Consider the following 15,196-nt stretch of genomic DNA (forward strand, 5'->3'; position numbering starts at 1 on the left):
CATCAAGTGCTGGCAAAGATGTATAGGACCACTCATTCTGCCTTGAGGTTACTATCTCTCAGTGCCTTGCAGAGCTGAACGAAGGCAAACTACATGGTCCAGAGAGTCTAAATACTCACTCAACATACGGGAGTATGTGTGTTTACCAGAAGGTATGCACAACAGAGTTCTCCACAGTATAATTCATAACTCGGCAGGCATGTTAAGCATCTGCGAGTGGTGAGTTGTCGTGTATTCGTATAATGGAATAACAGAAAGCAAAGAGAAAAACAACTGTAGATCACAACATGAATGATACTCCTAAATATAATGTTGAAGAAAAGACATTGGATATACTTCACTGAGAGTCTTTATAAAGATGTGGTTATCCTCCTATGGTTCTAAAACGATGTGGACTACTTATGAGGCAGGGTATGTATGCAATGATGGTCCTTTTCCTCTGCATAATAATTCTTCATATAGTACATAAATCTGAGTTATCCGGGCAGGGTACCATCCTCAGGCAGAGATGTCTAAATTACTGCATTACTCATTTCCACCCATATTATCCTGAAAAGAATTATGACTTCCCTTCTAAATTATAAATGGAAGAAAAATGGAATGCAAAGAAGGTAGAAGAAAAAAATGTGAGGAGACAACACTGAGATCTGAGACCCTAAAACTTTTACTTCTCTGTACATAGTTGTAAAGAGATGCAAATTTATTCAGCAAGTTGCTGAAGTGTATTTTTAATGATACATCATTAAGCTTTTCTTACTTCGTTTCATGCAGAGTTCGTTTCCTGACTCGAAGTGGCGCCCTCTCTGAGTCTGGAGGGACATGAGAACTCTCTTGGTTCTTGGTGTTTAAATCTTGTTCTGGATCGCTGATGACAGCCCTAAGCAGGAGGACACAAAGTCTGATGTCTAAGGTGACAAAATACCTGCTCACTTATTTTCAAGCAGTTGGAAACTGTCAAGCACCAGGTAGCAATTTGTCCTGTTGTCATAAAGATGTTTGTCGTATACGAGTGTATTTAACTACCCATAAAAGGTGAACCCAGTTATTCATATCCTCATACAAGTAGAACATAAGAACACCTAGGAATTATGGCTTTATGTTCTTCTCTTAGCTCTCTTCAAATAGAGGTTTTGCTGACTTCTGATAACATGGGGAGGAATGTTGGTAAATAAGACTTGTCCTCAGGGCTGGAGAGATGGCTCCACTCCGTGGGTAAGAGCACTGACTCTCTTCCGTAGGTCCTGAGTAACCACATGGTGGCTCACAACCATCCGTAACAAGATCTGGTGCCCTCTTCTGGAGGGTCTGAAAACAGCTACAGTGTACTTACATAAATAATAATAATAAATAAACCTTAAAAAAAAAAAAAAAAAAAAAAAGACTTGTCCTAAATTGCTTTCTGATTCTATATAAGCACTGACCAAAGACAACTTGTTGAGGAAATGGTTTATTTTATCTTGCAGGCCTTCTTTGAGGGGAGCCAAAGCAGGAGCTTGAAGCAAAAGCCAAGAGGAAGGCTCCAGTTCACCTACAAACCCAGGACGCCTGCCGAAGAACTGTAGCGATCCCAGAGACCCAGGTCCTCTGACATTGATTAAAAATCAAGAAAATGCCCTCACAGGCCAATCAGGTAGAGACAATTCTTTGATGGAGGTTCATCCATCCTAGGTATGTCAAGTTGACAACCAGACTAGCCATCTCAAGAGAATAAAGTGATAATAAGCACAGTCAGAGGACGTGGACAGGGACGATTTCTAGAAAGAAAACCTTAGATGCCTCAGTCAATGAAGTGCCTGCATTACAAGCATGAAATGCTCAGTTTAGATCATGAGATGTGTCCAAAAGCCAGGCAACGTGGCATGCATCTATAATCTCAGGGCTGAAGGGGACAGAGACAAAAATAACCCGGGGCATCACTGCCCAGCTGGCTGATCTAGTCTGTGAGCTCCAGGTCCAGAGACTCTCTCAAAGCCAAGGTGAACAACCATCACAGAAGACACTCTTGCATTAACTTCTGGTCTCTACATGCACACACACCGCATGCAGAGAACTGAAAGAAATACATAAGGAGTCCATGGAAGCACTTGAACCGATTGTTTTTACTTTTTATTTCATTTTATGTTTATTAAGGAACATTTTAAAATTTAAATTGATTTTTTTTTTTTTTACTTATTTACTTTACATCACGCTCACTGCCCTCCTCCTGTTCACCCCCTCCAGTCACATCTCCTCCGGTCACACTCACCCCCAGACATGCATGGTATGTACTCACTTATAAGTGGATAGTAGCCATAAAGTACAGGTACCATGCTACACTCCACAAACCCAAAGAAGCTAAACAAGGAGGAAGACCCAAGTGAGGAAGCTTGAATCACACTTAGAAAGGGAAATAAAATAGTCATAGGAGGCATATGGAGGGAACAGAAAGGGAGAGGGGATGGGGAAGGGAACGAAGGGACTCTGGATCAGGTGTGGGAACAGGAGAGATGGCCTGATGACCATGAAAATGAATGGAAATCTGCAACTGATGGAGGTGGGGGCATCTCCAGGACAAGACAGAGACCTGGGATAAAGAAGGCACCCAAGAATCAATAGGGTGGAACTTATCTGTGACTCACTCCATTGGGGACATGGGGCCTGAAGAAGCCACCTCCTGTAGGCAGGCAGGAACCCCAGTGGAAGGCTAGGGACACCAACACACTTAGGAAACTTTCAACCCAAAATGTATCTTGTCTACAAAAAACTGCAGGCACAGGGGATGGAGCAGAGACTGAAGGACTGGCCAACCAATAACTGGCCCAACTGGAGACCCATCCCATGGGCAAGCATCAATCCCTAACACTATTAATGATACTCTGTTATGCTTGCAGACAGAAGCATGTTGTCCTCTGAGAAACTACACCCAGCAGCTGACTCAGACAGATACAGACACCCATAGCTAAACAGTGGGTGGAGCTTGGGGACGCTTATGGAAGAATAGGAGGAAGGATTGAGGGCCCTGAAGGGGATAGGAACTAACTTGGGTCCTTCTTGGGTCTCTCAGAGTCTGAACCACCAACTAAAGAACATGCACAGGCTGGACCTAGGCCTCCCTGCACATTGAACTGATTCTTAAATCATGAGGAGAGGTTAGCATTTGAAAAGGAGAAAGATGACCACAGGGAGACAACCACGTGTGAGGCCTCAGAGTGAGATAGTGCCGCAGAGCTTAAGAATCTGGAACGTGTGACTGGGGCTAGACAGATCTGTTCACTTCTTGCTTCTTCCAGTAATACCATGCCCCTTCCTAGTAATTCGATGCTAAGCTACAGTTTCATCAGCCATAAAAAAGATTATAATGTTCTCCCTCCACCCCGCCCCATTCTCTCTGATGGTCGCAATGAGAATACCCTCCATAAGTTGATGAATTTGCACATTTGGACTCCAGTTGGTGGAACCGTTTGAGAAGGACTAGGAAGTATGGAGGAGGCGTGTCACTGATAGTGAGCTATGAGGTTTCAAAACCTCGCCCCCTCCCCATTAGCTCTCTCTGCTTCTCAGTTGGGGACAGGGATGAAAACTTCCAGCTTCTGCTCCAGCTCCATGCTTACCTGCACAACCCCAACAGATTTTTTTTCTTGTGTAAGTTCCCTTGGTCACGGTTATAATACAAATGATTAGGACATTACCTCACATTACTTTTGTGAGGATTAAATATTGATAGAAACACCAGTCATACTATACATCTCAGAGAGGAATTCAATAGTTGAGCCTATACTTCCCAGTTCCCCTGTTATTATGCATTACTCTTGAATGCAAATGTGAAGAGGCATAGCACCGTATCAAGACACTGCAATGAACTAGGTAGAAGATAGCAAGGGCCTAGGTCCAACACCCTAGAAATAGACCTAACAGAGACGCTGGATTTGGAAATACTAAAACAACTAAGTAGTATATCAGCAGTAGCTCAGTAGCCTTTCTACCATCATCTTCACTCACCTTGGACGCTGCAACTTAATCAAAATATAAACTTCTATTTACCCTTAAATTTTTTTTTACTTTCTTGGGCATTTTCCCCTCTGATAAGATCACAAATCTGAACACATTTTATCATTAAAATAACATGATAAATACTACTGACATTTTTAAAGGCCATAGGGAATGTTACTCTGTTTACTTCATATCACATATAGTGTGTGTGTGTGTGTGTGTGTGTGTGTGTGTGTGTGCTCCTCCCCGAAGCCATAGATTACCTAAGGCCCAGGATAGGAAGCTCCGCATTGAGTTGCCAGTCGAGGGACTAGAAAGACTCCCAGAACAATTTTGCCATTGCCTTTGGTTTTACATCCTGGACATTAAAAGTGGGATCATACTGCTGAAGATGCGCTTTGGACAGAGGGCTTGAAGGAACCCAGCTGAATCTGACCTAGAAGCCTTCTCCCTGAGGACTAACTCTTGTAGCCCCAGAGGGAGCTACCCAAGCTACCAAGGGGGAAAGGAGATGAACAGCCCTCCCAACTCTAGTGCCTGGAGACTGCAACAAGGGTGAAACAGTGTGACAGTGGCGCTTATTACCTGGGGTTAATGGACAGTTGTCTAATTGAACTTGTGGCTCAACAGGAAAGAATTCACACCTGGCACTGTAAACCTCACCAGCCACCATGTTTGATGAGGTCATGGGCCCTAGGAAAAACCACTTTCCTAAGCCAGTATAATTTTTAATTATATTCTAAATACCCTTAGGCCTGCAGATGAGTTTATCTCTCACCTCTATCAAAGAAGCTTCTGCTTTGTTTTTCAGAAGACAGAGACCATTCCAGAAAGTCATAGCTGGTCAAACTGCTGAGTGTGGGGTGCCCAGCCTCACCTGATATACCTACAGCACAGACCCTATACTCAGGGAACATCATAGAAGAGAATGAAGAAAGGTTGTAAGAGCCAAAGGACGGGGTCGTCGCCTGTCAAATAGTATCTTCTGTATATGACAGGGAGAAAAGCTACCCTTATGATGTCTCAACAATAGGGTTACCTGAGCAAGACCTGGAAAATGACAACACACACTAAAATGGATAGGAGAATCTCACAAGGCCCATGCTTAGATGAAAAGCTCCAGGCAGTTAATGATTGCTGGGTGGAGAGTCAGTCTTCTCAGCAATGAGTCCCCTGGTAGATTAGAAATAAGCATCACACCGGGCGGTGGTGGTGCGCACCTTTAAATCCAGCACTTGGGAGGCAGAGGCAGGTGGATTTCTGAGTTCGAGGCCAGCCTGGTCTACAAAGTGAGTTCCAGAACAGCCAGGGCTATACAGAGAAACCCTGTCTAGGAAAAAAAAAAGTGTGTGTGTGTGGGGGGGAGTAAAGAGCATCACTAAAGGGAATCAGTGTGTGTATGTGTGTGTGTGTGCGCGCGCGCGCGCGCCCCATGTGTAACAAGAGTAAGAGGCCATGAGATTTTGAAGTTCTATGGGCAGAGACAAAAGTCAAGAAGTGGAGAACCAGAGAAGCTCCAGCAAGTCCTTCAGTCGCACAGCTGAACGTCAAGCTCAGCTCTGCTGCCTCCCAGTAAGTCCTCTGTCGTTTCTGGTTCTCTCCCATTGATTGGTCAAGAGTAAGCACTTTACAGACACTGCCCCAGAGCACGGGAGTGCCACCGTGCACTGAGAAGGCTCCCAGAGTGCCCGGCCCTTGGGGAGCACGTGCTTTAAGGAGGACAGAAAATAAATTAAATAGGAGACTACAAAATAAACTACATGCTCATGGTTGATATGGAAGAAGAAATAATGAGGAGATTTGAAGTTATGCGTGAGTATTTATCAATTACTTATTAAGTGTTTGTGCTGGCTATTTTTATATCAGCTTGACACAAGCTAGTGTCATCTAAGAGGAGGGAGCCTCACCTGAGAAAATTACTCCATAGGCTCCAGCTGTAAAGCCTTTTATTAATTAGAGATTGATGGGGGAGGGCCCAGACCATTTTAGGTGGTGCCATCCCTGGGCTGGTGGTCCTGGGTTCTACAAATAAAGCAGGCTGAGCAAGCCATGAGGAACAAGCCAGTAAGCAGCACTATTCTATGGCCTCTGCATCAGCTCCTGCCTCCAGATTCCCGCCCTATTTGAGTTTCTTTCCTGACTTCCTTCAGTAATAAACAGCAATGTGGAAGTGTAAACCAAAAAACAAAATACAAAAAAAACAAAACCCTTTCCACTCCACCTTGTGTTGGCCATTTTGTTTTATAACTGCAATGGTACCCCTACCTAGTACTGTGTCCATGGCAAGTTGCATCATGCGACTTCCACATAAGAGACTGAAGTGAAATTAGTGCACATCTGCGTAGATTTCTAGGGGAAAGGCCATCAGAAGAGAGGAAGAAATAATGCAAAAGAAAAGAGGCACCAGGAGGACCTGGCATGTTCTAGAAATGTCGCAAGCTGATGCGCATGGAGCACAGGAGAGGGCAGAGAGGGAAAGAGTAGAGTCCTACTGGGGAACAGATCGAAGGTGAGATCCAACAGCAGGCAGCAGTGGCCCTGGCTTATCAGCACTTCTGATCCATATGCCCGCCATGGCCTCACTCAGATGGAATGTACTTGTTCATGGTTCTGCTGTTCATCATTGAACTAAGTCAGGCAAATGTGGGTTGGCTGGAAATCTGCTGATCAAGGGTGCTCCTGGCTAAGTAGCCTAGCTTCATTCATAGAGGAATCTTTTTCCGGAGACTAGTGGGTGAGCCACGCGTCCTTTAGAGTTGGAAAAAGCTACAAAAGCACAAATGGAGATGCATGCAGATTCTTAAGGTCTACGCTCAGAGCTGACATAATTTATTTTGTTAATTTGTAACTTATCTAAGTAAGAAGCATGATTGGACAAGCCAGGCCTGGGCAGCCACTCGAAAGACATATGGGCAAAAACTACTTTTAGCTACTGAATTTTGACATTTCATCTAACTGATACCTAAGCTTCACTGGATTTCCTGAGACTGAGATGGGGAATTGACAGATGATTTGATTATCTTTCAATAGTTTCACTCTAGTGAGCGGGTTGATGCTAAGCCAATGAAGGGTTAACAGACACTCAGCGAAACCCCGTGGGAGCTGAGAGAAATTATCCAGAAGATGGGAAGAAGCAATAACACATAGTGGGCGACAGGACAAATCAACATATTCGGCTAGGACTGAGTCTTGGCGGACAGAGTGGGTCTCAGAGTTGGGAGAACGAAATGGGTCAAGGGCCTCCCCGGGACTGGAGGACTAAATACTTTTAAACCTGGAATTGCTGTGGAGGAAAATTAAAGCAGATTTGGTCATGTGAGAAAATTTAAATTAGGAAAAAAAAGAGAGAGAGAGAGAAACCAAATCTTGAAGATTAAAGATGTATTGGAATACAGAACATGTCTGAAAGCAGGAAGCAAATATGTAGGTGACATGGAACTCATTTGCCACATCTAATGACAGGAGAAAGTTGCTTCAGAAAGACGAAAGCTCTCAACTGAGACAGACCCTGTTGAAGACCAAGAAGATGAGAACTGTGGAAGCCCCTTTATCTAGTGTCACGGTGCCACCACTTTCCTTATGAACAGAAAGAGTCATGCTGCAGACAGTGACTTTGAAGAACTTTCTGGCACTTAACACAGCATAAGGATGGCCCCAGGGACGATCAGCACCAAACAGAGAAGGGGGTGGGGGCAGGGAGAATATTCGAGTCAAATGTGGATGTCCACTAAACTAAACATGTTTTTCCTCGATGACCTACATGTCACACTGTAGTTTATCATTTTATGGATTATTTGATACAGTTTCTGGGGGATTTATAAATTATTAACAATTAGTTTCATAGTGTTCAACTCTACCCAAGTCACCTGGTACTACAGTGACCCTGTGGGATATTCGTTTCTAATGAAAAAATACAATGTCACATTTGGAAACCATAGCAACTGGCTCAGCGGAGGTCCTAGTTTTGAGAAAATGTCTCCCTAACCTCATTATATCATTTCACGTCTTTGAAAGCCAAGTTTTCTACAGGTGCTATGACAAACAGCCAATATCATGTGAAAACCAAGAACAGAACAGAAGGTCACTCTGAAAGATTCTACAGTGCCCAAAAGAAGCATGCCTACCTGTACTGGATAGCTTTGTGTCAACTTGACACAGCTGGAGTTATCACAGAGAAAGGAGCTTCAGTTGGGAAAATGCCTCCATGAGATCCAGCTGTAAGGCATTTTCTCAATTAGTGATCAAGGGGGGAGGTTCCCTTGTGGGTGGTGCCATCTCTGGGCTGGTAGTCTTGGGTTCTATAAGAGAGTGGACTGAGCAAGCCAGGGGAAGCAAGCCAGTAAAGAACATCCCTCCATGGCTTCTGCATCAGCTCCTGCTNNCTGACCNGCTTGAGTTCCAGTCCTGCATCCTTTGGTGATCAANAGCAGCATGGAAATGTAAGCCAAATAAACCCTTTCCTCCCCAACTTGCTTCTTGGTCATGATGTTTGTGCAGGAATAGAAACCCTAAGACACTACCATTAAAAAGCAATCTAGAAATCTACAAATGATTTTTTAAAATGCTGTCTTCTCATTTATACGTGATTCAAAAATGTTCAGTAAGTTGTCAGGAGAGAATTATTAAGTAGTTTAAAAAAATACTTCATGAGACAATAAGAATTTGTGTGTGTGTGTGTGTGTGTGTGTATGTGTGTGTGTGTGCATATCCATACACACATGCCTGCCTACTTGTGAATTCATGATCATGTGGGTTCATTTGTATGTACACATGTGAATGGACTCCAGAGGTCAACCTCCAGAGCCTTGCCCCTTGTCTTTTGATACGGCGTCTCTCATTGGCTTGGAGCTCACCAAGCAAGTGAGGCTGGCTGGCAAGCAAGCCCCAGGTCTCCTCTCCAGCACGAAAATTGCAAGTACTTGCTACCATAGCTATCTTTTGCATCTTGGTTCCGAGACTTTAAACCAAGGCCTTCTGCTAACCCGGCAAGCACTTCACAGTCTGAACTGTCTCCCTAGTTGGAATTGTTAAGTATTTCTATTCATCTCAAGTGTTTATTAAAAACAAAACTCACTAAAATGACGAGGGTGCAGAAAGCAGAAAGGTTGGGAACTGCTGGCAGCTAAGCATTGACTGGCAAGCATATAGACGCTTTTCATGAAGAAGGTATTTAGTGGTTCCTTTCAGAATACAGATGTGGCGGGAGTTCCTAATGCCCACCTGGATAAGTGGTCTATCATCATTTGCTCTGCAACGGTCTGTTTCTTCTTCTCTAGAGCCACCGTCTCCTGAGAAAATAGAATTATATGACAATTCTGTTATCCATAAAGCAGAACACTTAATGCACACCATAAAAGATAATGTTTCCAATTTTCTCCCTAGGTAGAGCTGACTATTGTTAATATATCAGATTCCAATTACTAAATTGGAATTAATATTGACAATATTAACATTGCCATTCCCTAAAAGTTAATGCACTTAAATTTCAGTAGACATCATGACATACGTCCAACAAGGTGCCTTGCATTTCATGGAACAAAGAAGGAGAACATGGCGGCCTGTTTCTCTATATACCGCCTGGAGACACGTTCTGGAAACCCCGCCTTCATTAGTAGGAATTAAAGATATGTACTAAGGTGTATCTGCATTCTAGCTGGATCACATAGACCTAGAAGGTCTTTGGATGTGATTTCTTGCCCGAGCAGCCATGTTGTTGGATTAAAATTCTTCATGGCTTAGCAAATGAGCAAGAACAGAACTGCCGATGGCTTACCACATGTGATCTCCTCGCGAGGCTCTGTCTGCGGCAAGGGCTATCTGCGTAGCCTTGCTGTAAGAGGGCTTTCCTGTCCAAAGTCATGAGGTCTTCCAGACTGGCTCCTTCCACCTGATCACAGGACACAATGGAGACAATAAGCCGATCATCAGCCACGTGTTCACGATACCTGCTTTTAACTAAGCCCGGGAATAGACCACCAAGTATCTCAAGGGCTGTTTGAGAATTGAGAGTACAAGCCTGTCTTAGGATGCAGGTCTCTCTCTGTTCAGCTAAGTGACCTTTCTGGGCCTCCTGTTAGTCATAAATTGGGAATAACAGTAGATACTACATCAGCAGATGATAAATGAGATGACATACTCTTAATGTTTATTAAAAACATTAAGTAAAAGACAGAAATGGTTATAATTACTACTGTACATACTGAGTCCTTAAAATCTCAATAAATGTGAATATGTCCTGTTGGGGGTGAGAGGACGGCCTACGGGGTAGGAAGTCCTGAGAGGAATGTGTGCTGTTGACATGGGCAGGACCTTGTCAAGGACCAATACCTCAGCCCCACGGTGGTCTCAAAAGCCTTTCCCAGGCTAGGCTCAGGGAAATGGCAAACCCTTCACTCCTAATTCAAGCGGGAATGTCAATAATGTGTGCAGAAAATGTCCGTCATAGCTTTCTCCCGTCAGATGATTACAGCCCGAAGACCACTGCCCTACAGAGAAGGCTATTGTTGGTTAGCTAGACCTGCCTCCGGGCTCAGAGAATGGAATAACGCTGGCTCCTTGTTTATCTGAATGAATAGCCCTGCCTCCCTTTTCAACTCTATGCAATAAGCAGGCTGAGCGGCTGGGATGGTGAGTCTTTGCCATCGAGAGCCCAGCTTTTCTGTGGGACCACGAGTTTGCCTTTCTTCACTCCCTCGATGTCCCAGTCAGGCCCGCCCCTGGATCCATGGTTGGGGGCGAGGGCTAGTTGACATTCACAAGTACTAAGGGATTCTCTGGGATTTCAAAAAAGATAAACACTAAAATTTTCGATAAATACAAGATAAATAATCCCTTACCTAACAAAACCCTTTAATAGCAACTTGTCAGGAACATGCCAGATTTCACGAGTGTCTTCTCTTGGATTTCTGCTCACTGTCCATCTTCCTTGGAAGGTCACACTGTTGTCAAATTCTTCCCTGACTTTATGACCTGTCACTGTTATATAAAATACTACTGCATATTGCTTATGATTTATTGTCTGCATCTCCGAAAATGAGACCTGTTCTGTGAGGACAGGAACTTCATAACTGCTGTGGCCCCCATGCCTGATAATAAGTATTTCACGGAAAGCCATGAAGGAGAACGCTCTACAGTTTGCTTTACTTACCTGATAATATTTAATTTCTAAGTAATAACTTATTTAAATGAACCCCAAGAAAATGCCTAGCTAATGCTGAAGTAAATTAAAGAAATCAACTTTTAAGATATGCTAAAGTCGAAGTATGTCTGAGTTGAGAAAAATCATTTTTAACCGGGTGTGGTGGTCCCCACCTGTAATCCCAGCACTCAGGAGGCAAAAGGAAGTGCATCTCTGAATTCAAGGTCAGACTGGTCTACAGAGTGGATTCCAGAACACCCAGGGGTACACAGTGAAACCCTGTCTTAAAGAAACAGACTCACTTTGCTTTGATCTTTCCACAAAAGGAGAGCTGTGAGCGTTCCACTCCATACACCACGTTAAACCTCCCACTGCGGACTCTCACTTAGTCCTTTCCTACATCTTGCTTAAGGCAACTGCTCCAACCAAAAGGCGTAGAGTTACTTTGTAACTTAATACTCTTAAACTGACAATACCTACTTAGGGTATAAATGTGATAACTTGTCATGTGTTCATTGTGTGATAATTACAACAGTCAGGTCAAATCCACACCTGCCAGCATAGTGAGTATAGGCATATGAGAATACTTAAAATTTCCTCATAGAATTCCAAAATATACATTAGGAACCGCAGTCACCGTGTATTTAACATTAGTTCTCCCAGAACTTACTCTTCTGATAAACAACACTGAGCCCTTTGATAACATCTCCCTCTATCCCCAAACTCCCGTCTCTGGGAACAATGTGTAATTGACATGTCCTATCTTTCTGTATGTGGATTAGCCAATTCCTACAGATGATGTCTCCCTAAATATTCAACCACATACAGTCACTCTGATCTCTGACTCTCGAATCTACAACCAATCTATTAGCGACTTGGCCCATCTTCAGAGTCTAGCCAAAAGCCCATCCAATGGGGCCGCTTCTCACCAAGGCCTGTTTTACCTCATCTGGGTGAAAGCTCTTATCCTCATTTGGTGCTTACATTATATTGGTCGTCTCCTTCAAGGTCTTCCTGATTCTAGTTGTGCTAGAATATGGATTACAGCTAACTATATGATTACATATGATTACAACTAAGTATAATTAGGGAATTAATAGCATCTCCCCAAATGAGGCAAGGACAGAGAAGCGGGGGCAATTTTATAACACAACACTGTAAGGTTTGAAAGCTCTTTTCAACTTTAAAGATTAGACTGTAGCCCAAATAAACTGTAGTTCATGACAACTGCATGAAAAATATGTGTATAAATATATATCCATATATATATATACACACATATAACACATATAATACACACATATAACATATAATAAATATATAATATATATAATATGTATTATACACACATACATTTATATATACATGCCACCACTCTCAATTAAATAAAAAGGATTAAGCACACATATGAAGATAGGAATAAAATTTTCCATGTGAGAAATCCTGACAACGGTGCTTTAGTTTTGTCATGAAGAGTAAACTACTTGATATAAATAAAAATGTTTTAAATAGCCCTGGCTTATTGAAATAAATGTTCAGTATTATGCTTCCTATAAATAACAGCAAAAACGACATTTCTAAGACACGCGCACGGTGCACTTTGGAGGTCGTTAGTCCTCGGTGGCTCATCTGTTACCTTCTCGGTTGCCTTGGGCCCACTTGCTGCCTGTGGCTTCCCTGTACTCCTCTGAATGTACTGTTGGTAGCCGTCTTTCATTTCGCTTGCATACTGCTGGTACTTTAGCTTATATTTGCCTGTTGGCGCTGGCAAATCCTCAGGTATTATGTCCTGTTCCTAGGGGTAAAACACAGTATGCTCTCTGTCAGAAAATAATATTTTTTTTTTAAAAAAAAGACGTGTTTTTCTTGTTGACGTTGCCCCTCGCTTACCATTTATCTTACCACTTAACTCTAAAAAGACCACTATATTCTGTGTGCTGAAGAGAGGGGACATTAAAATATTAAGCTAACGTTAATTAATTAATTAATTAATAGAAAGCAAAACAAAAAACATGTAGCTAAGCGGTCACTGATCAGAGCAGAGAGGATTGAGCAGAGTGAGCCAGGTGTGGGGGCACACACCTTTTAATCCCAGCACTCAGGAGGCAGAGGCTGGGGATCTCTGTGAGTTTGAAGCCACCCTGGTCTACAAATCAAATTCCAGGACAGCCAGGGCTACACAGGGAAACTGCCTTGAATATATAATAGATATAATAGATATAAAAAGAATTGGTCAAAATGAGCACTTGGCCTCAGGAATCCTTTATTCCTTTCGCTGCTGAAGGTTTGTTTACTGCTAAAGTAACTTGAAAGAATTAAAATCAAGGTTTTTTTTTCCTTAGATATTTTATGTAGATCTTTTATTTTCTGACCAAACCAGTTCTAGGAATTAAAGACTGACATTGCTAAGAATCATGGTTACCACTTCTAGAATATTACTGTGTTTTACCCCCTAGTATTTTGGGGTTCCCTGTCAAATTTCCGTGGTAGCGAGAGACAACAGAGCCAGTGGATTTAGAAAGGCACAGAAACTGCACAAAGAAAATATAAATACCAGTCCAGCCATTGAAGAGTTCTGAGGAGATCCAAGTAAAACAGAAGAGAAGGCGGAGGCAAACGTAGAGCCATAATCATTGTAAAATACAGACTGAGGTGGTTTTATTATTATTATTATTGATTGCAATTGATTATTTCCCTACTTCTCAGTATTCTAAAGTCTGAGCTAATTTCTAAGAAATCAATCTCCTGTCACTCAGATAATATGATATGATCTCATATTTAACAATTTTTTAAAAATTCCTGGAATCTGTACTCAGACATGCCTGTAACTTGGCAACTTTACAAATATTTAAAAATGTTATTTCAGTATTAGAAAACTAAAAAACTATTTCATCAGTACCACTGTTGGAAATTTTTATATGTGACTTACGTAAACCGAGGACACACTGATTAATTGGGAAAAGAAAATGTAAGCTGAGAGCAGCTCTAACGGTATGCACTGTAGCACTGAAATGTACACTGACCACTTCCTGTAGTCGATGCTGAGTGTCAGCTCTTTGACATGGCAGAACCCAGTCCACAGCAGGCTGTGACTGCGGTGGGTTAAGATGAACATGGACTGTACCACGTGGTGTTTGTGAAAAATTATCCTAAAAAAATGAAATGGAATCAGGGTTAGTACCTTCTGGTGGGGGCTGCTGCAGTCAAAAATTTACGACATTAAACATAAAGTTTAAAATTACCTCCTCATCAGAGTCAACAAGGCTTCCCAGATCAAGTGGTGGGACCCTAAAAGAAATAATCTATGCATCTCATAAAATCTTAAGTGAGTCTGTAATAGCAGAAAAATCATTATCAAATACACTATCTGTACAAAGTAACAATTTGGCTGCCACTGCCTAGTTTTTGACAAATATTCAATAACTTTTCATATTGGTTATTACATTCCGTCATTATTAATGGAGAATAATAAAATCAAAATATAATGGTAATAAAATAAAAAAGCACACAAAATTATGACTAAATACATTGTATTCATACAAAGGTGAGAGTAAGGAGATGAAGAAGGCATTTGCTGGGCTGCTCTGTCATTTGCATCCCCTGAACCCACATAAAAGCTGGGTGGGAGGGGCGGCTGCTTGTCATCAGCACCCCGGAGGATGGGAAGGGATCCCTGAGGCACAGATGCACACCACACACAGACACGGACACACGAGAAAAGGACGAAGGCAATGCATTCTCACATCCATCATCCTAATGACTCCCCTGCTCCACTGTTGAGCATGCCCTAGGACATCTCCCATCCTGCTGAGGTGAGCACATGACAGGCAAGTAAGATCTCTATCTTATAACTGTGCGCTTCTTTCCAAACTCTGTTCCCTTGAGATCAGCTGGCTTTAAGACTGTCAACAGGGAAATCAGCAAACACTGTGAGTCAGGATTTGATTTATGATTTATTTGGTTGACTTCTGAGACTTAAGCAGGGGAGGGAGAAATATTGATACTGCAAAGAAAACTTAAACAAACCATATATGGAGCTGCCAAGTGGTGGGTAGCACAAGAGAATGTTCAGCAATATGATTTTAAGCC

The 15,196-nt window shown here is 42.4% G+C and overlaps 1 protein-coding gene across 1 annotated transcript in view; it reads right to left on the reverse strand.

Annotated features, from left to right (window-relative positions):
* Caps2 (calcyphosine 2) overlaps nt 1–15,196 on the reverse strand; it is a 41,765-nt gene that overhangs the window by 19,560 nt on the left and 7,009 nt on the right. Inside the window, exons 4-9 of the mRNA XM_021205637.2 lie at nt 14,350–14,395; nt 14,131–14,256; nt 12,744–12,902; nt 9,743–9,856; nt 9,190–9,257; nt 758–877 (exon numbers count right to left, since the gene is read on the reverse strand). Of these exons, the coding sequence (XP_021061296.1) occupies nt 758–877; nt 9,190–9,257; nt 9,743–9,856; nt 12,744–12,902; nt 14,131–14,256; nt 14,350–14,395 (633 nt within the window). The remainder of the gene's footprint in view (nt 1–757; nt 878–9,189; nt 9,258–9,742; nt 9,857–12,743; nt 12,903–14,130; nt 14,257–14,349; nt 14,396–15,196) is intronic.

The sequence above is a fragment of the Mus pahari genome, chromosome 9 (assembly GCF_900095145.1).
Source record: "Mus pahari chromosome 9, PAHARI_EIJ_v1.1, whole genome shotgun sequence".
In the NCBI taxonomy this organism is placed as follows: domain Eukaryota; kingdom Metazoa; phylum Chordata; class Mammalia; order Rodentia; family Muridae; genus Mus; species Mus pahari.